At 48.8% G+C, this 21819-nt stretch overlaps 1 protein-coding gene across 2 annotated transcripts; it reads left to right on the forward strand.

Moving 5' to 3' along the window:
* The first annotated feature begins 832 nt into the window (after nt 1-832).
* LOC101077561 (filamin-C-like) lies at nt 833-21558 on the forward strand. Of its 2 annotated transcripts, XM_029842034.1 has the most exons (47): nt 833-1852; nt 3967-4215; nt 5567-5664; nt 6565-6715; nt 6861-6979; nt 7091-7168; nt 7248-7410; nt 7539-7739; nt 7908-8024; nt 8560-8697; nt 9017-9143; nt 9233-9369; nt 9446-9639; nt 9711-9824; nt 9910-10053; nt 10215-10338; nt 10541-10701; nt 10786-10876; nt 10948-11117; nt 11241-11358; nt 11443-11705; nt 11814-12411; nt 12509-12682; nt 13421-13583; nt 13670-13998; nt 14102-14225; nt 14410-14566; nt 14701-14890; nt 14979-15002; nt 15100-15341; nt 15453-15552; nt 15655-15795; nt 15881-16009; nt 16093-16266; nt 16345-16509; nt 16596-16799; nt 16885-17037; nt 17139-17261; nt 17340-17588; nt 17665-17934; nt 18026-18163; nt 18249-18364; nt 19097-19229; nt 19301-19477; nt 19565-19783; nt 20085-20306; nt 20899-21558. In XM_029842034.1, the coding sequence occupies exons 1-47, from the start codon at nt 1480-1482 to the stop codon at nt 21084-21086; spliced, it is 8232 nt and encodes a 2743-aa protein (XP_029697894.1). In that variant the 5' UTR covers nt 833-1479; the 3' UTR covers nt 21087-21558. The 2 variants fall into 2 exon arrangements, with proteins under 2 accessions (XP_029697894.1, XP_003967562.1); XM_003967513.3 differs by lacking the exon at nt 7908-8024 and having other exon boundaries at nt 834-1852.
* The last annotated feature ends 261 nt before the right edge of the window (nt 21559-21819 follow it).

Genomic DNA, 21819 nt, shown 5'->3' on the forward strand with positions numbered 1-21819 from the left:
CCAGTAAACGTTGTGCTTGCTGCAGATTTGTGCTGTTATGACTCAGCAGCCAGCGACACCACACTGACACCAGATGCCCACCGTGCTCGGTGAGGTGGGAGGTAATAATAACAGTGACACATGGAGCAGGCACTTCAGAGCGGCCTTGACTCAGAACTGAGGGTCTCCTCACTCTAGATGCTCCTCAAGTCTTCATTTACATGTGGAACAACACAAGAGGGTCAATCTGTGACGCATTCACGGGGAATGAGTACAAAACACGATTCGTGATTAATTATCGCGTTGTTTAACCAATAAGATCGGTTAATGTGTCTCTGCTAATGACACGTGTACCTAGTAAAATGGTCTGTTAGTTTTTTGGATGTCATCTTTACTCCTGTGTTTTCTCAGTCAGTGTTGGAATAATGAAAGATTCTTTGGCCCATGAAGTGTTTCATACAGTCAGCTCAAAGGTTGTAACTCCCATTTCACACTGTCTGCAAAAAAAGAAAAGAAAGGTGACCCCCCCCAAATTTCCACGCAGAAACGCACAGATCAATCCAGATGAATCCTGTTTAATGACAGAAAAAAAACCTTCCTGAGTGTAGAATTGGCAACTTTCAACGCGGGATTTAAGCGATTTCACGAATTTAAGAGCTCGGTCGCGAATGCACAGCAACGTGTCAACATTCAGCTGCAACAAGAAGCGGAAAAACGAGTTCCAAACAGGTAAAGTGTGTTTGCTCAACATCGGGCTTAATGCCAAACTGGAACCGCAGAACTTTCTCTGATGTATGGATCGAGTAACGTCACGTATTGGGACGACGCTTCTCCCGAGCCTGCAGAGAAAAATCCCACAGTCCTGGACTTGTTTTCCCCCCTCCCTGACACCTGAGGGGGGGTCTAGCACCCTTCTCCCTTTCTTTTCTGGATTGAATTGTTCAGCCTGCCGGACCTACACACGACACACGCAGTCCCAGCCCACCGACACCCAAATAGGAGCGTCTAAAAATAAGAAGCTTGCGACAACTGTTGCGCTCGCCGGAGTCTGACCAATCAGTACCCCACTGCCCCCCAAAGTAAGCCGAGCCCGACTGCCGTGGTTCTTCTGGATTAGAGGATGATCACAGCGGCTGAGTGACGTGGCCTGTGGGGGTCCTTTATAAACCCATCTGTGCTCCAGCCCCAACATTCAGGTTAACCAGAGGAAACTCCGACAGAAGCCGCCTCAGCCCGCCGGACACCAAGCGCAACTTCTCGGGGCTAAAGTAGAGCAGAGAGACCCGCCGAGACCGCATCGACCAGCCCATTTTCGCCTTGTAAAGCGGATAATTTGATCCATCGCCCTTCTGACTGCAGTGTTTCTTCGCGGGCGCTTCCGAAAACTCCCAAGATTGAACTTTACGCGACGGGGACGCGCTTGTCATCGACCTGCTAAAGTTTTACGCGCTGCCGAGCCGGTGTCACCCAGGTGCCAAAGTGGACACGGATAAAACCACCATGATGAGCAACAACTACGATGAGCAGCAGCCCCCGCAGTACTACCAGGCCACTGACTTTGGGGAAGAGGAGGACGAGGAGATGCCGGCCACGGAGAAGGACTTGGCCGAGGACGCGCCCTGGAAGAAAATCCAACAGAACACCTTCACCAGGTGGTGCAACGAGCACCTGAAATGCGTCAACAAGACCATCACCGACCTGCAGAGGGAATTCACCGATGGGCTCAAGTTGATCTCTCTCCTCGAAGTGTTGAGCCAGAAGAAGATGTACAGAAAGTACCACACCAGACCCAACTTCAGACAGATGAAGCTGGAGAATGTTTCGGTGGCGCTGGAATTCCTGGAGAGGGAGCGCATCAAGCTGGTCTCTATAGGTAAGTAAACATTAATAGCAGAAAGGTAGAAATGACCTCATGAACCATAGCGTGTTCAGAGGTCCGGACAAGAAGCAATGCTGTCAGACGAGTCTGTCATATCTTCGCCGACACATCCAGCATCGCTCGGCTGGTATGTTATCAGCTCAGGTGTCAGCCAGCAGTCGGACACAGGCCTGTGGAAAACAACCCTGGTCTCAGGGTCAACAGCTTATTGGAAAATTCTGCAGGGTTGCCAGAGAGGTCATTAATCTGTGCTCAGGCCAAGGTCACAATGGAAATTTGTCAGGACTGTGCTAATGAGGCCGGCAGCAGCTTCTCCCTCATTATCACGCCTATTCCGCACTGTACGCAAACACCAGCGGCAACACTGATTCCTGTCAGGTCAGAGGTCGGGATGCCAAGGCGGCGTTGACAGTTGGCGTCATCAGAAAAAGGCAGGGAGATGAGGATTAGCTCCAGTAGGCTTTAAGAGTCCGACTCTGGCACAGATAGTGAAGGATTGTGAGATCTGTGACACATCCAGAGTGGGGAGAATATCTGGGAAAAATGTGGCGACATATTCCAGTAGTTCCATCCAGGAAGAGCGCTATTAAAGGGAATCTACTCATTTTCTGGTTTGGCGGCCGGTGAACCTGACACACGCCTGAGTGAATCTCCGGGGAAGGCTGCGGCCCTGGCTAGCAGACTGTGAAGGGCCCTTGGAGGCCCCCGGTTAATGTGTCGTGAGCTTGCATGACAACAGGGACAGAAGCTCAAATCTTCTGCAAAAGCAAAGGTCACCCTCCCAACTACCACCTCTGTCGGTGGGGGGCCACAGCCAGCACGTCTGTTGCCTCTAGAGCAGCACAGACGCATGTGGTCGTACTATTTTGGCAGAATGTGGACCACTTTAGCTAACGCTGTAGCCTGCTCCCTCCTGTGCACTATTCTAAGTGCAGCCCTCTTAAGATAAGGACTCGGTCACTTTCCGGTGACCCAGAGACCCTGAAAAAACACGGCTGGCTCATTTGCACATGTGGCGTGGTGTCCCAGTTTAACAGATCTTTCTGGGACAGAACAGTTGGCCTTAAAGCCGAACAGCAGGTTTAAAAAACACGCTGAGCCACATTGCACCACCTGCCTGTGCCAGTCAAAGGGGAACACATCAAACAATGGCCTCTGACGGGAACGCCGGGAAGATAAATAGTCTGAGCGAAGCCGACCCTGATAAACACCTGCCAGCAGTCCCTCTGTTAGGACGATCTTACCGAGTTAACCAGAGTGAATTACCCAAGATATGTCGATAAAACATTTAAGTCAAGTGCTCCTCAGAGGTTCTTCTGCTTAAATGGTTGGATTTCTAAATGAAAGTAGATTTAAAATGGCTTATTTGACAAACTCCTCCTTGGAGAACCAGGGGAAATGAGCTGATTGCTCGCTGTCAATGAATCTAATCTCCTTGTGCTTGATTTATCACATAGTAGCACCGCGAGTTTGGGACCTAATTTGAATCCTCGCGGTATTCGTGCAGAGAAGGACCCACGTCGGCTCATCCTCAGCTGTCACAGCCCTCACAGCAACATTGTGACTAGATGACAGATTGTCAGGGGTCCTCAGTTGGACAGCTGCCCTCGAAGAAGGGGCTCGGGGAGGGGAGGCAAGCTGCGAGGGGCATTAGATTCTTGTCATCTCAGCAGTCAATCATCATTGTTTATATCTCGGCTCAGAATAGCCTGGTCATCTCTGCAGAACAGGAAAGTTTGCTCAGAAATGCGGCTGGACGACTCTCAACCCTGCTACAATGCTGAAATTTATATTTAAAAAAACAAAACCAACCTCCATGTAATATAACAATAACCAAATGTTAGACTGCTTAATGACAAACTCTCCTAATATGGCCCACCCCCACATTTGATAATAGGTTTCATGTTTTCTAGTTTTGCTGCAGGCCGCCTCTTATAATAATATTAGCCAATTTAACAGTGGGATAAACACTTTCTAAAAGAGCCAGAAAAAGCTACTTTTGGATGATAATATTATACCATGAAATGCTGTTGGACACACTGCATTATGGGAACTTTTGAAAGTTCTAAATCCCCATGAAAAGTGTTGTTCCCACTCTCCCTCTACAGATAGCAAAGCCATTGTGGATGGGAATCTAAAGCTGATCCTGGGTCTTATCTGGACTCTCATCCTGCACTACTCCATTTCCATGCCCATGTGGGACGACGAGGACGACGAGGAGACCAAGAAGCTGACGCCCAAACAGCGCCTGCTGGGCTGGATTCAGAACAAGGTGCCCCAGCTGCCCATTAATAACTTCAACCGCGACTGGCAGGATGGGAAGGCGCTGGGAGCCCTGGTGGACAACTGCGCCCCTGGTAAGACGCCTGATCTGGGTCTAAAAGGCCCAGCCGAGGAACTGCTGAGTCAGATTCAGTGTTAACAGTCTTTGTATGTAGCCGTTTATTTTGGTTGCTATAGCAGCCGGGGCCAGACGGGAAATCGGAAACATTATCACTCTGTCATGAGTATTTGTTTCCTTTGGTCATCGTGGAGAAATGAGAGCTAAATATCTGGAGCGCACTCACTCAAACTCTAGGTTGAGACTCAGATGTCAGCCGGCATAAATCTGCTCCTGGGGCCTAGGTGGTGTCAACGCGTTGCCGAGGCGCTGTTGACGGCTGGACGGCGTCCCCGCCAGCTGTCCTACAGCGGCTGAAGCCCTCGGCCTCACTGCTTCAGGCCCTAACCCGGCTTTAGTCTTTCCAGCCATGCTTCCACACAGCACCCCCAAATTTGGATGCATTCCTCTTCTTCTGTCATGGGGGAGACTTGGCACCGCATCAAAATGCAAAGTGATCAGTCACAGGGAGGTGCCTAAGCCGCAGATCCATGGACGGCAAGGCCACAACTTGATTCACAGCCAATTTGGGGGTTCTGATTCCAAAACGGCATTGCAGAATACTCTCCCTCCCTTTGCTTCACAGAGAGAAAGGTGGAGGAGTAGTGGGAGGAGCACAGAGCCATGTTTAACGGTGTTTATAAGAGACACTGATCTGAGGAGACACATCTTTCAAACAGTGCTGTAATACTGACCATACAAGGTTGTGTTGTTTCATCAGTCAATCCCAAACTGGAGGATAACTGGCTACCAAACCAAACCACTACTGTGAAACATAGACTGTTGTGGTTTAGATAAATATATGTAAAGAAAATGATAGATTGCAAATAAGTCTAAAATCATTGTAACTTCAGCACATGTGTGCCATCTTGTATCTATAGCGTCTATAACTATAGTGTTGCATGCTGTGCAGTACATGTTATATGAATGAGAGTTTTGCAGCTTTATTTCTATTCTCACAGCACTGTTTTGCCCTGCAGACCTGATTTTAATGCTGCACTTTAATTGGATGATAGTATTCTGTCGTGTGCTTGTATGGGCTGTCTTAGTGAGTGGCCACTCCATTGTTAACTCTAATCCAATTTAGGTATTAGCATAGTGTAGGCTAGCTTCAGTCACAGCGAGAGTGCTTGCACACCTCGGGGTTGTTCATTCTAATTATATGAGAGAGGCCCTCATTGAATTCGGAGGAGCAGAGCGGTGGAGGTAAGGTCAAGCAGCGCTGTTGTGGGAGGTGTTAGGCAGATCATGGCCACTGCCCGCGTGACCTTATTACAGTCCCGTCCAGGTTTGTGCTGATCTAATCATTCGGTTTGTTCTCCTGCCAGGTTTGTGTCCTGATTGGGCAGACTGGGACCCAAATGAGCCTGTGCAGAATGCGAGAGAAGCCATGCAACAGGCTGACGACTGGTTGGGCGTGCCTCAGGTAAGACAGAGAGGTAGCAGACCAGCAGGACTGATCTCAGGGGGCAACAAGAACTGTTATCTGAAGGCTTCAGCGCGCTTGCACGCCGTTTGAAGCATATAACATAACATATTTGAAATGCAAACGTGCCTGAACACATGTGCATACACCTGTAAGGCAGAGCTGAGCAGGGGTAAGGCAGGACCGTGCACTGAGCCAAAGGGAGGCTGTACCGTGCATGATATGGAGCCCAATGCTTTTTCTGAGGAGATTCTGCTGGAGAGTATCATGAAATATTTATTACCCAACTCACGTCTAATCCATTTACTGTATTGGCGCTCACAGTAAGTTAGTTTGCAGGAGTTTTATTGAGTAGAATTGTGAATTTGTGGAGGTGCGAAGTTTCTCTTGGCTAGCCGGGGAAACAGAAGTGTGAATATACCTCCGCTCATCAAAATAAAAACGTAAACAGAGCTGGAGTAAAACCTGTTTTCTTCATATGTTGATGCTGACTTGTTTGTCTAAAACACAGCTTTGGCTCTTCTTTATGAGGCTTAGCATTGGTGAGATAGCCTTGGGCTGTATGTCATGGTTCTGTGGGCTGGGGGGGGGGGGGATTCCATTGTGATGGTGTGAAGTTGAGGGAGAGAACTGGCTCAGGATAAATCCCCCTGGCCAGCTTATTGAGAGCAACAATTCTTAACCCTGCAGTCCAGGGGTTAAATATAACCTGGGTAGAACATGGCGTTGTGTAACTGTGAGATGGACAGCGCTAGAAAGAGAGGGGTGGGGGGTGGGGGGGGATCCTTATTAGATCCTAATGTGGTAATAGAATACCTTTTATCATTGTTTTGGAGGTTATTTCAGGTGGATTTTAGCACTATAATCCGCACCCTTGTAAGTTGTATTTTTGTGCTCCAGGTAATCGCCCCTGAGGAGATTGTGGATCCAGATGTGGACGAGCACTCTGTGATGACATACCTGTCTCAGTTTCCCAAAGCCAAGCTGAAGCCTGGAGCTCCTCTCAGGCCCAAGCAGCTCTTCCCAAACAAAGTCAAAGCGTATGGACCTGGTGGGTAGCTCAGCACCGCCTGAGAAGGTCCACATAGTTCAGAAGAGGTCATAAATGAATAATTCATGCAGTTTCAGAAAGGCTTGTATTGATTCTTGTCCTGCCACAGGCGCTGCAGAATGTCTCACCACGTGTGTCATTGCAGGTATTGAGCCTCACGGCAACAAGGTGCTGCAGCCGGCTGTGTTCACTGTAGACACCGCGGAAGCTGGCAGCGGTGAAGTCCTCGTCTATGTGGAGGATCCTGAAGGACATACAGAGGAGGTACATCACATCCACATCACAGAGCCTGTCAGCCGGGTTAAATAATTCCAATCTTAGGAAAAATGGTTTCCATGTAATCTTTGATCCAACTGCACACGTCTTGTTTTCTAGGCTAAGGTCAAACCCAACAAAGATAAAAGTAGAACCTACACGGTCACATATGTTCCAAAGGTTGAAGGTGTTCACAAGGTAATGAAAGTTTCTGTGTAATATTCTCCTTCCACCAAAACAAATGCAGCCATTCATCTTCCTGTCATGATTCCCTCAGGTGAAGGTGCTGTTTGCTGGCCAGGCTATCGACAAGAGTCCCTACACGGTCAATGTAGCTAAAGATATGGGTGACCCCAGCAAGGTGCATGCCAGGGGGCCAGGTTTGGACCCCGTAGGAAATGTGGCCAACAAACCCACCTACTTCGACATCTACACTGCTGGTTAGTAGTGCAAACCCAGCTGCTTTCCATCAAATAAGGCGTTTGATGTCTTGTTGAGACCAAAGGAAGCAGTGGAATTTTGAACTGAATCATCCTGTGATAACTTATTGATTTTGTGTCGCCCTCAGGTGCAGGAAATGGAGACATCAGTGTGGTCATAATCGATCCTCAGGGCAAAAAGGACACGGTGGAGCTCATCCTTGAGAATAAGGGCGACAGCGTGTTCCGCTGCACGTACCGTCCTGTGCTGGAAGGCCCTCACACCATCCACGTTCTGTTTGCAGAGCAGGAAATCCCCAAGAGCCCTTACACTGTCAACATCGCTGAAGGTGAGCCAGCTGTCTGTTTTGTAAATCACAGTGGGACAGATGTGATTTCTGAGCGCGCTGTTAGTGTCGGGGTGATCCATCCATCACAATCTGCAGTCATCTTTATTTTCCAGGGGAGAGAAAACACTCCCATTTTAGCTCGTAACCCTCCTTATCTGTCATTTCTAGCTCCATCTGCTGCTCCTCCCTTGGGAGCGCCACTGCAGATAGTCCCTCAGACAGTGCGCACCCCTCCTGGAGCAAAGAGTGGCAGGGGGGCCCCCCCCCCAAAGCCTGTCCGTCCAAGTTAGTATGTTCTCCGGGAAGGAGCTTGTGCCGGCCGCTCAGGCCGCTTCCGCCCCTCAGACTCTTCCTCTGTGCCACAGTCGTCCGCTCCTTCTTCTTGTGTCTTGCAGCTTGATGGTTTAGTCACGCGGGACATGAAGCTCAGTGTTGTACGGACGTCATCATCTCGCTTTCGGTGTTGACAAGTTTGTTTAAGTCAAGTCTGAATTTGCATCAGCTCGTGTTTCCTCTAAGCCTGCTGTCAACATTTTGGAGCGTCTGAAATGTTGTCTGATGCTCTCTACGCTTCCAGTCTTTCAGTCAACGTCCCGTTCAGCGTTCCATGCTCGTTCCGTGCTCGTGTTTCATGTGCTGTCCTCACATGTGCCGTCCGAAGTATTACAATGTCATCCTTGTTCACAGGTGCTGTCAGTCCAAACGTACCCTGAATGAGCTGTCCTTGCTACTAACCTCGCTGCACCGGCTCTCCACTCTACACAATCAATCCCTTGTCTAAATGATTCTCTCTTTAACTTGCTGTTGTCGTTGCTTTCAGCTGTGAACCCGAACGCCTGCAGAGCGACGGGAAGAGGCCTTCAGCCGAAAGGTGTGAGAGTAAAGGAGGTTGCAGACTTCAAAGTTTTCACTAAAGGAGCTGGCAGCGGCGAGCTAAAAGTCTCTGTCAAAGGACCAAGTGAGTCAGACAGCTCTCTCTCTCTCTCTCTCTCTCTCTCTCTCTCTCTCTCTCTCTCTCTCTCTCTCTCTCTCTCTCTCTCTCTCTCTCTCTCTCTCTCTCTCTCTCTCTCTCTCTCTCTCTCTCTCTCTCTCTCTCTCTCTCTCTCTCTCTCTCTCTCTCTCTCTCTCTTGTGTAGAACTCCTCTCCCAGCCTCATACATTTTAAGGATTGTTTCTCTCTGGGTTTTTCTCTGAAGGGCAGTAATTGAGAGCCATGCATCAATCTGTACACAATGTTTTAGATTTATATGCAGATTAATTACATTATTTGTGTTTAGCTGGAGCGGAGGAGCAAGTGAAAGTGCAAGATGCAGGAAATGGTGTCTATAACTGTGAATACTACCCACTCAAACCTGGTAAATACACTGTCAGCATCACCTGGGGAGGCCATCCCATCCCACGCAGGTATTTCTCAGTTTCTGCCTCTAGGTATTCTGTAACAGTGCACATCTGCATATGCTCTTTGTAATACTGCGTATTGTTGTGATCTGCAGCCCGTTTGAAGTAGAAGTGGGTGGGGAGGCAGGTTTTCAGAAGGTGAGAGCCTGGGGTCCTGGTCTGAAGACAGGCATGGTTGGGAAATCTGCCGACTTTGTGGTGGAGGCGATCGGCACAGATGTCGGAACTCTGGGTGAGCCGCGAGCAAGTGAGAGCAACTCTTAGGAATGAAAGTGGGAGACGCTAATTTGGGGATTTTTGGTGGCCAGGTTTTTCCATTGAAGGCCCATCACAGGCTAAAATTGAATGTGACGACAAAGGCGACGGCTCCTGCGACGTGCACTACTGGCCCACTGAGCCCGGCGACTATGCCGTGCACGTTATTTGCGACGACGAGGACATTAAAGACAGCCCATTCATTGCTCACATCCTTCCTGCTGCCAATGACACTTTCCCAGAAAAGGTGATTGCTGAATTTTTAATGCACTCTATGACTTATTTTGTCACTTTAATTAACAAAATTCGACGTCTTAGGTGAAAGCCTACGGTCCAGGTCTTAAACCCACCGGCGTCACTGTGAACAAACCAACTGAATTCACCATCGATGCCCGCATGGCAGGAAAAGGGCAACTCAAGATTTATGCCCAGGTTTGGAGATTTTCCCTGGCTAAAATATTTGTATCAACCAGTGAAGACACGTGTTTTGTGCTGACATACATTTAAATTTGCTCAGGATGCTGAAGGCTGCACCATCGACATTAAAATTACAGACAAAAGGGATGGCACTTACCTGTGTGTGTACACTCCAGTCAAACCTATCAAACACACCATCATCATCACCTGGGGAGAGGTCAATGTGCCCAACAGCCCCTTCAGGGTAAGGATAAAAACGCCTATGCACACCCAGGCAAACGCTGCTCTCCTACAACTTCAGGTCGTTTATTATAGCCAACACTCCAGAGTGTAGACTCAAGGAGTGCTGCACAAGCTGCACTTGAAGCAATTGCATTTGTCTCAAGTACACTGTGAATTTATTAGGTGCTGGTTGGCGAGGGTTCTCATCCAGACAAAGTCAAGGTCTATGGGCCTGGAGTGGAGAAGACTGGGCTCAAGGCTAACGAACCCACCTACTTCACCGTGGACTGCGGAGAAGCCGGTCAAGGTGAGGATGCGTGCAGGAGGGGATAATGTGCGTTTACAAAAAAAACAGCCAAATCGTGGCTTTTCTGAAAATCAGTGGCAAGAGTTATAGATCTTGAATTTGTCTGAGGAAGTAGAAGAGCCCCCCCCCCCTTCAAGGCAGGCGTTTATGAAGATAGTATACTTTCAAAGGACCTCGGTGAACTCTTTCTATGCACCGTTAGGGGACATCAGCATCGGAATCAAGTGTGCCCCAGGGGTGGTCGGCCCTGGCGAGGCCGACATTGACTTTGACATCATCAAGAATGACAATGACACCTTCACTGTCAAGTACACGCCCCCTGCGCCGGGCCGATACACCATCATGGTGCTGTTTGCAGAGCAGGTAAAAATGCAGTTTCAGCTTTTTAAAAACATGTTAAGTCTCGAGCGATGTCTCGAATGATCTTTTCTGTCGTGACGTTAACAGGAAATTCCCATCAGCCCATTCAAAGTAAAAGTAGACCCGTCGCACGATGCTGGCAAAGTGAGGGCAGAGGGTCCCGGACTCAACAAGACAGGTGGGACCCTCGGACAGAAGTGTTTTCATTTCGAAGCAGCAGTATGAGATTTAAGAGAATGTGTGTTTCAGGAGTGGAGGTGGGCACTCCAACCCACTTCACCATCTACACAAAGGGAGCTGGCAAGGCCAAGCCAGAGGTGCATTTTGCAGCATCGAGGCCGGGAGAGGCGGTTCGTGACTTTGAGATCATCGATAACCACGACTACTCCTACACTGTCAAGTACACAGCTCTTCAACAGGTAAAACAGTTTTATTAACGTCGCAGTTCTCTGTGTACACAGGAAATCTGCAGTGGAATATGACTATACTCTGTAATGATATTACATCTGCTGATATTACTGTTTATTTTTGCTTCCTTGCAGGGTAACATGTCAATTTCCGTCACTCACGGAGGCGATCCCATTCCCAAGAGTCCCTTTCATATCACCGTGGCGCCACCTCTGGATATCGGAAAGGTGAAAGTGGACGGATTAGACAACAGTAAGTTTCAGATGTCAAACATTTATGTTTATTGTCAAAGAGCAACTGAGGGTTTAAATGTTTTATGGTGGTCATTTGCTGCAGAAGTGGAGGTTGGAAAGGATCAGGAGTTCACGGTTAACACAAAGGGTGCCGGAGGGCAGGGCAATGTTGGTGTGAAAATGACCTCACCGTCTGGCCGCCCAATCCCATGTAAGCTGGAGTCAGACAAAGCCAAGGGCATTCACAGTGTGAAGTATATTCCCCCAGAGGAGGGGCATTACAAGGTTGATGTCAGCTATGATGGAAATCCAGTGATGGGAAGCCCTTTTGGGGTTGAAGCAGTGATGCCTGCTGATCCTTCAAAGGTAAAAAAAAAAATCATGAAAAATGGATGCTGTTCTTGACTTTTTGAAACATTTAAGCTAAAGGTGAGAGACATCTTTTTGATGTTTTTTAAATGTGTTGGATCACAGGTGCGAGCCTTTGGTCCGGGCCTTCAGGGAGGAATTGTGGGCAAACCAGCCCCTTTTACTATCGACACCAAAGGTGCTGGTGCAGGCGGGTTGGGCCTGACTGTGGAAGGTCCATGCGAAGCCAAAATCGAGTGCCAGGACAACGGCGATGGCTCGTGCTCAGTTTATTACCTGCCCACAGAGCCTGGCGAGTACGCCATCAACATTCTATTTGCAGACCAGCACATTCCTGGCTCTCCCTTCAAGGCTCCAGTGCGCATGGCTTTGGACCCCAGCAAGGTGACAGCTAGCGGGCCCGGCCTGGAGAGGGCCAAGGCAGGTGAACCAGCGACCTTCACTGTGGACTGCACCCGGGCCGGCGAAGCCGAGCTCACCATTGAGATTGTGTCAGAGACCGGGGCTAAAGCGGAGGTGCACATTCAGAAGACTGCAGAGGGGACCTTCTCTGTTACATACATCCCACCTTTCCACGGAGCACACACCATCACCATCAAGTACGGCGGCCATATGATTCCCCATTTTCCAAAGGTGCTGCAGGTGGATCCGTCTGTGGACACCAGTGGAGTGCACGTCTATGGCCCAGGAGTGGAGCCCAGAGGTAACAAGTCCGCACTTCAGTTCATATAACCACACATGACTGAGCGTTCCGGGACCTTGTAGCAATAGATCAACTAAAGGTGCCTTCATAAATCTAGGGGTCCTCAGAGATGTCACAACCCACTTCATCGTCGATGCCCACGCTCTCAAGAAGGCTGGAGGAAATCACGTTAAGGTGCACGTTATCAATCCCTCTGGCACCAAAACAGAAAGTTACATCACGGACAAAGGAGACGGCACCTACAGAGTGGAGTACACAGCTTTTGAGGATGGTAGGAGAAAAGCATTGCATCATTTCCTCACGCCAGTCCAAACCACAGCTTTACAGACACTGAACTAAGATATCAAATATGTGGCTTTAAAACAAACCCCACACCTGCTGCGGGTTGAGTACAACCAGACAGATGGGAAATCATTAACAGGTTTTTGTTTGGGCAGCATTAGGGAATAAAAGAGCTGAGTGAGGAATGAAAGCATGGGAAAGAGAGGGGGTATAAATACAGAATGATGCAGTGGTGCAATGATGTGAGGGCTAGAGAGCGGGGAGGCAGACAGGCTCTGTTTTATAAATAGTGTGGGACAGAAGCTCTTAACCAGGCAGGTATGTGTGTTGAAGGCTGCCTGCACAGACCTATAGAGTGGGGGGCTGACGTGGTTATTAATAGAGACCTATAACACAAAGCAAAGGGGATCACAGAGCACTCCTCCACTGCCAGACAAGCTCTAATATCATAGGATTGAGGCTGGAAATCTGAAATATAGGCCCACTGAGAGAAAAATGTTGCAACAGAATAATGAATTGGGAACAGATGTAATGTCTTGTACATTAAACCGAGCGCATATGCTCCAGGTGCCAACTTTTAAAAAAATAAACAGATGTTTATCTCCCTAAAAGGGAATTTGTGTGACTCACAATTCATAGCGAGCAACACAGATAGGAAATGCTTTCCTGCTTTGAGGGCTGAAAGGAAGAAAGGTTTAACATCAGCTGCCTTGTGTATTATGTGCAGGAATCCATCTTATTGAGGTGCTCTATGATGACGTGCCTGTCCCAAAGAGCCCTTTCAGAGTATCTGTGGTGGAGGGATGTGATCCTAGCAGGGTCCGCGCCTTTGGGCCCGGTTTGGAAGGAGGAATTACCAACAAGGCAAACTGCTTCACCGTGGAGACGAGGTACAGGAGAATCAGTGCCGAAGATGACACAGACATCAATAAAAATAAAAATAAAAATGAATTAAAACCCGTGGTCTGCTCTGCAGAGGAGCCGGTACAGGAGGTCTGGGGCTGACCATCGAGGGAGCATCAGAGGCAAAAATATCATGCAAAGACAACAAGGATGGCAGCTGCAGTGTGGAGTACATCCCCTTCACCCCCGGAGACTACGACGTCAACATTACCTACGGAGGTCACCCCATCCCTGGCAGCCCATTCCGTGTTCCAGTGAAGGACCCTGTGGATCCCAGCAAGGTGAAATGCTCAGGTCCAGGTCTGGGCACAGGAGTGAGAGCTCACGTTCCTCAGACTTTCACAGTAGACTGTACCCAGGCCGGACAGGCCCCTCTGGATGTCAAACTCTATGGCCCAACAGGTGAGAAGATAGAGCGTAACAGCCCAAAGACAAAAACATGTCCTACCACATGCTGGAAAATCACTGGAAGCGTGCGTAAGTTGAAATAATGTCTTATTTCCAGGCACTGCAGAGCCAGTTGGTGTGAAAAACAATGGCGATGGCACTCATACAGTTCATTACACCCCAGCTCAGGATGGTCCTTACGCTGTCGCCGTCAAATATGCAGAGCAGGAGGTCCCGCACAGGTACAGCATCAGTTGGGCAAAAGAGGAAAGGCATTGGCACCGTGTGCGGATATGTCTTCATTTAAATTCCCCTCTGCCTCGCTAGATTTGAAAGAGCGCGTTTCATCAAATTTTCTACTCCCGCTTCTGTCTTCTGTAGCGCCGTGTTTAGTAATTACACTTGACATTTCGCTTTCTTGCACAGTCCATTCAAGGTAATGTCTCAGCCCGGGCACGACGCCAGTAAAGTGCGTGCAAGCGGCCCTGGACTGGACACAAAAGGCGTGTCTGCGAGTCTGCCTGTGGAGTTCACTATTGATGCCCGTGATGCCGGAGAAGGACTGCTCACTGTGCAGATTCTGGTGAGGGCAGATACGATTGAGCCAACCATTTCATTTGGATTAATACATAAAATAACTGACTCAAAATCCCCTGCAGTCCATTAAAAAAAACTTAACTCAAAGTAAAAGTCATTTTCAACACCGTATGTTGTTAGGACCCGGAGGGCAAACCAAAGAATGCCACCATCCAGGACAACAGGGACGGCACCTACACGGTCTCCTATGTGCCGGACTCAACGGGCCCGTACACAATCACCATTAAATATGGAGGAGATGAGATTCCTTATTCTCCATACCGCATTCAGTCTCTGCCCACTGGAGATGCCAGCAAATGTCTCCTGACAGGTACTTAAACATCAATGGGAGCAATTCCTACACAAACAAGTATCAAAATAGCGTGTTTATATTAAAAAATCCCCCATTTTATTTGCAGTTTCTATCGGAGGGCACGGCGTGTGTGAGTATCCGGGGCATCTTTCATGTCTGCGTGGCTGTTACGCATTATAATTCATGTATTTATGCAAACCTTCATCTTTATTCTCTGTCTTTAACAGCGAACCTGCAGAAGCTGCAGACCTCAGAGGATACAGTTATTACAGTGGATGCCAAGGCTGCTGGGAAGGGCAAGGTGACCTGCAAGGTGCAGACGCCACAGGGGATGGAGCTGGACATGGATGTGGTGGAGAATCGTGATGGGACCTTTGACATTTACTACACCGCCCCTGAGCCTGGGAAATATGTTATTACCATCCGTTTTGGAGGCCAGAACATCCCTAAAAGCCCCTTCCATGTGGTGGTGGGTGAAAGAGCATTTATCCCGTGGCCCCGTGCATGATAGTCACTATTCTTCTGTCATTTAGTTTCATGAAACCCACTGTTTTCTCTTTTTTCCTCTCGGTCTTGACAGGCCACAAATGAGCCCGTCGTTCCCCGCGATACTGTCGATCCTCTCTTCCGTCCCGTTAACTTCCTCGTCCCCTTCACGCCACACCAAGGAGAAATCACAGGTCTGACAAACGCCATTGCTCAAAACAGAAAGACAAAGAACTCCTGTCGCTTAAAAACAAACTTTTTAGGCCACTGGCTCAACAAACCGCTGTCAATTGCAGGTGAAGTGCGAATGCCTTCAGGCAAGACCGCCCGCTCGCATATCACTGACAACAAGGACGGCACAATCACCATCAAGTACCAGCCCACCGAGAGAGGCCTGCACGAGATGGACATCAAGTATGAAGGGAATCACATCCCAGGTCCGACAGCTGTGACGTAGCTCTCCTGCTGATTTTGTTCATTCTAGTTGTGATAGTTGTAAATAAACACATCTATCTCTCACAGGAAGCCCTCTGCAGTTCTATGTGGACGCCGTAAACACCGGAGTGGTGACTGCCTACGGTCCCGGTCTGAGTTACGGCATGGTGAACAAGGCCGCCACCTTCACGGTCGTCACCAAAAATGCAGGAGAAGGTAGTGCCCCTGTTGGTTCTGTGGCGTTTGTGGCACCACGGTGGGGCTCGGTAACAGCCTGACATTACCCGTCTCACTCTCAGGTGGTCTGTCACTGGCCGTGGAAGGTCCCTCAAAGGCTGAGATCACCTGCAAGGACAACAAAGATGGCACCTGCCTGGTGTCCTATCTGCCCACAGCCCCTGGAGACTACAACATCATCGTCAAGTTTGACAACAAGCACATTCCCGGCAGTCCGTTTACTGCCAAGATCACTGGTGAGGAGCTGGTCTTTCATCACGAATTTGGTTTTAGCGGCTCGCACTCGTCTAAAACCCCTTTTATTTTATCTGAAGGCGATGACACGATAACCAGGACATCCCAGCTGAATGTCGGCACCTCGACTGATGTGTCCCTTAAGATTACAGAGACCGATTTGAGCTCTCTGACCGCCAGTATCAGAGCGCCGTCGGGCAACGAGGAGCCCTGTCTGCTCAAGAAGCTGCCAAACAGACACCTTGGTAAGATGCCACCTAGCCTGATATCCAGGGACACCAGGGGTTTGACTCGGATTTCAAAGATATGCTCAACTCTTCTTCTTTCGCAGGTATCTCTTTCACTCCCAAGGAGGTCGGCGAGCACGAAGTGAGCGTGAGGAAGAACGGCATCCACGTGGCCAACAGCCCGTTTAAAATCATGGTTGGTCAGTCAGAGATCGGCGAGGCCAGCAGAGTCAAGGCGTTCGGCAAAGGTCTGGTGGAGGCACACACATCTGAAATGGCCGAATTCTTTGTGGATACGAGGAACGCAGGTGGGCTTTTTCAGACGGCACCTTTCACCTTCAGTCACGGGTGGCCTAGCAACGGACATCCCAGCTCATCTTTGCTTCCGTTCAGGTTACGGAGGACTTGCGTTGTCAGTTGAGGGTCCAAGCAAAGTGGATATAAACTGTGAAGACATGGAAGACAGGACATGCAAAGTGACGTACTGTCCAACAGAACCTGGGAATTATAATGTTAACATCAAGTTTGCTGAAAAGCACATCCCAGGTGAGCCACAAAATCCAAATACAGAAACCGATTTATAAATGAACTCTTGTTATATATATATATATATATATATATGGCTCTTTTGTTATTTTTTTTTCCAGGAAGTCCTTTTACAGTGAAGGTGACTGGAGAAGGTCGGATCAGAGAGAGTATTACCAGGAAAAGGCAGGCATCGTCTCTTGCCTCAGTGGGCAGCACCTGTGGCCTTAACCTCAAAATCCCAGGTGAGTAGAGGAGCCACTCTTGGAATAAACGAACCCGCTGGGTTCATTTACGTTCTAAACGCCGTCTCCTCGTTGCAGGAAACTGGTTCCAGATGGTTTCGGCTCAGGAGAGGCTGACCAGGACTTTCACCCGCAGCAGCCACACCTACACCCGCACAGAGCGCACAGAGATCAGCAAAACCCGCGCCGGGGAGACAAAGAGGGAGGTCCGAGTAGAGGAAAGCACCCAGGTGGGTGGAGGAGGAAGCCCCTTTAGAGATGTTTTTGGAGACTTTCTTGGCAGAGAGAGCTTAAGCAGCTTCGCCGGCATCACTGCCAGACCAGAGGGTGAGAATCCAAATTTAAAAGCTGCTATTAAAATGGAAAGCCCTGTAAATAAGACTCGTGGTTCTGCCTCCTGCAGTTGAGTGCGGTCCTCAGACCATGACGGCTCAGGTCACCAGCCCTGGTGGGAAAACCGTGGATGCGGACATCGTGGATGGAGGGAACAGCACCTACAGTGTTCGCTTCATCCCTCAGGAAATGGGACCCCACACTGTCAACGTCAAGTACAGAGGTCAACACGTCCCCGGCAGCCCCTTCCAGTTCACTGTAGGGCCCATGGGTGAGGGAGGGGCACACAAGGTCCGTGCTGGAGGGCCGGGTCTGGAGAGAGGTGTAGCTGCAGCTCCCTGTAAGTGTGCAAAAGTCTACTTTTACGGTTCAAATTCTTGAGTCTTGCAGGAATCTATGTGATGATTTTCATATTTTCTTTCAACTTGCAGCTGAATTTAGCATCTGGACCAGAGAGGCTGGTGCTGGTGGCCTTTCCATTGCAGTAGAAGGTCCAAGCAAAGCTGAGATCTCATTTGAGGACAGAAAGGATGGTTCCTGTGGCGTCTCCTACATAGTCAAAGAACCAGGTTGATAGACCTTCCCTTCGAGCCCCTGTCCCTCTTTTATCTGAGTAACACAATAAAGTCAGTAAATATTCCCTCTACTTCCCAGGCGACTACGAGGTGTCAATCAAGTTCAACAACGAGCACATCCCCGACAGTCCGTTCATCGTTCCAATCGCTACTTTGTCGGACGAGGCCCGCAGGCTCACTGTCACGAGCCTTCAGGTAGAGATTGAGTTGCAAATCCATGTTCACATGATGCCCAGATGACACAATGAGGCCGGAATAAGAGTTTGGATGTAACTTTGGGTTAGAGCAGCTGTCCATTGGTCCTTTGCCCTTCAAGTGTAATTGAATACCAGCGTTGGGGCATCATCCCTGACTATAACACTGTGATACTCACAGGCGATGAAGGACTGGATTAAATGTCCCTTGCTAATATGGGCTAACAAAAACTCAGCTGTGTGTATGTGTGTGTGTGCGTCAGCTCGTCTATTTGACACTCTGAGAGAAAGAAATAGTGAGCAGAATATAAAGCATCTATTGAAGATGGTGGCGACAGCTCACAATATTGCTCTCAATTCATAAATGCTTTTTAAAAAAATTGCTTTCACCGCTGTCAACAGCAGGGCTGTTAAAAACCTCACATTTTTAGCAAACTCAAACATCACTCCAGGGTTCTAACTGTAAGAGCAAGGTGAAGTATAGTATCATCCCAGCGTTTAGCATGTCAGCCTCCTGCGACTGGTAGGGCTGTTTGTCCACCGGTGGGGCAAAAAAAAAAAAAAAAACTCTAAACGCCTCGCTGTCAACTCTGACCTTTTCTGCCTCTCACTCCCAACTGCTCGATCTATTCTGGTTCAGGCATGAGTCACACACTTTGTGTCCCTGGAGGTGCAGGCACGCGCGCACATACACACACATTGTTCTGACGCTAGCGCTCGCTGTCTTTTTAAGGAGAAAGATTTGAAGGTAAACCAGGAGGCGTCCTTCATGGTGCAGCGCAACGGGGCTCGAGGCGTCGTTGACGCCAAAGTTCACACTCCATCTGGCTCCTCGGAGGAATGCTATGTCACCGAGCTCGACAGCGGTACGCTCAGAACCCGACTGTGCTGCGCCGTCATTTATCAGATGGTTATCAGACATTTGTGTTGTTTTCAGACAAGAACGCGATCCGCTTCATTCCACGGGAGAACGGAGTGCATTCCATTGATGTCAAGTTCAATGGGTGCCACATTCCCGGAAGCCCCTTTAATGTGCGGGTGGGAGACCCCGGTCTGATCGGAGACCCAGGCATGGTGACGGCACACGGCCCTGGACTGCAGGGAGGAACCACAGGTATCTTTGCTCTTTGTTACCGTGGCACAAATTCCTAAATACTCGAGGAGTCTTTTAATCTTTTTTTCCTCTGCTTCTTTCTCGCAGGCGTGCCTTCGGAATTTGTAGTCAAAACTTGCAATGCCGGCTCTGGCACTCTGTCCGTGAACATCGACGGGCCGTCCAAAGTCAAACTGGACTGTCGGGAGTGTCCGGAGGGCTTCAAGATCACTTACACGCCCATGGCGCCTGGAAACTATCTCATCACCATCAAATACGGAGGACCGCAGCACATAGTGGGCAGCCCGTTCAAAGCTAAAATCACAGGTCTGCCTCACAGTCATTCTCCCATCTGATCTGTGGATCTCAGCTGTCTCGATTATGAAGCAAATGTTCCTCTGAGAATGTGTGGCAGTCGGGGAGATGCTGTTGTCTTTGGTCCGGCTGTTCACTGGGCCTGGACCTGCCTGAAGCCACCCTCGCATTTTTGATACACACATATGGAACATTTCCCTTAAACTTCAGGCATTTCTTAACTAAAAACTCCCCACACGCAGCAGCTGTTGTGTAACGCCTCGCTTGAAGATCTGTGACATAATATAACCGCAGTCTCCCCCATGTTTGACAGGTGCTCGGCTGTCGGGGGGACACAGCCTCCACGAAACCTCCTCAGTTTTGGTGGAAACGGTCACCAAGACGACTAAAGTGGGTGGTGCCTACAGCTCTTCCTCCTCCACCTCCGCTACAAAACTGACCTCAGACGCCAGCAAGGTCGTCTGTCGTGGAACGGGGCTGTCCAAGGCTTTGGTCGGACAGAAAAACAATTTTACAGTTGACTGTAGCAAAGCAGGTGAGTCGATCCCGGAAATCCAAAATGAAAAGATGGAATCATGGTTTCCGCAGACATGGGAGATTAAGGCCATTTTGAGCTTGTGTTGCATTGTGGGTGGAGAAACAAGCTGTTCAACAAGCCAGAGCCGCTGTTATTTTGTTAGCAAACAGTGGCAAATTTGCACGTCGAGCAAACATGCAACCAAATTAGCTTTTATTTGTGGTCTTGTTTCTGGCCAACGAGGCTCAATTTGCCATTTCCAACTTTTATTACACATGTGGCTCAAATAATCTTGTTTGTCTTGCGTCATTTCCGTAACTCCGTACAGGAAATATAATAGCTCCTCTATCTGAGCCGTTAAAATGCTCAACTTTGGAAGGAGAGGCAATTTTTCCCACCCTGAAACAGCCTTTGATAAACACGTGGAAAGCCGGAGAACCGAGCGATTAAATCTTTATGTGTTTACGACTTAGTGACACGTCCTGTTTTGCAAACAGAAATTTCATCGAGAGGTTTTCCAAAAATGAATAACCGCGCTGCTTCACACCAACACAGCCACCTACAGACCTGAGCACCGCAATCACTCGCTCCGTCTCACCGCTCTGTGCAGGTACCAACATGCTGATGGTAGGCGTGCACGGACCCCATGCCCCCTGCGAGGAGGTCTATGTCAAGCATATGGGCAACAAGCTTTATAATGTCACCTACGCCATCAAGGACAAGGGCAGCTACCAGATCATCGTCAAATGGGGTGATGACAATGTTCCCGGGAGTCCGTACAAAGTGGTCGCGCCCTAAAACAGACTGCGCCCAAGCCTCCCCCCTCCCCCCCATGCCAGAGCCATCACCTTAAATGTGCATGCATTCATCAGTATTTCATTTTGCAAACGCTGCTTCTCGCTCCTCAGCAGCCGCGGGGAGCGCTTTGAAACCTGCAAGGACATTTGCCCACAGTCTCCTCGGTGGCAGATTGGTTGGTGTGCCAAAGATTTATGTTAACTCCAGGATTTTAAAGTGAGGGGAAGGGAAGTGCATGGTTTACAACTCTCAGAGTTAATGTTGCTGAGACCTTTGTCCAGTCAGCAGAATTTCCACTCTGTGTCTTTTTGTGTTGTCAACAAGTGGTTTAAAACGTGAATGTTAACGTTGGAGTAATCAGCAGTATTTAAGTGTGACGCATTGTGTTTTTTTTTTATGGTTTAAAAAATGTTATATTAACCTATTTTTGTTAAGTCCCTGCAGATCTAATAAAAATTTAATGGCTATGATTCCTGAGGCTAAAACAGTTTGATTGTTCACAGCATCCTCTGAATCGACAAGAGAAAAATCTCTTAAATTTTTTAGTAGCTTGAACGAGCTGAACCACTGCGCCGGTCTTGGACCAGCACAATTAAAAACTAGTTGAATACCGCTCTTATAGGGATCTTATAAAAACGAACCTCCAAACGTCCTTTCCTCGCCTTTGAATCCGTGAGTGTGCAGCCCAGGGTGGCCTTCAATGTACTTCTGTGCAGATGCAATCACAAGATGG

This window comes from Takifugu rubripes, chromosome 9 (genome assembly GCF_901000725.2).
Source record: "Takifugu rubripes chromosome 9, fTakRub1.2, whole genome shotgun sequence".
In the NCBI taxonomy this organism is placed as follows: domain Eukaryota; kingdom Metazoa; phylum Chordata; class Actinopteri; order Tetraodontiformes; family Tetraodontidae; genus Takifugu; species Takifugu rubripes.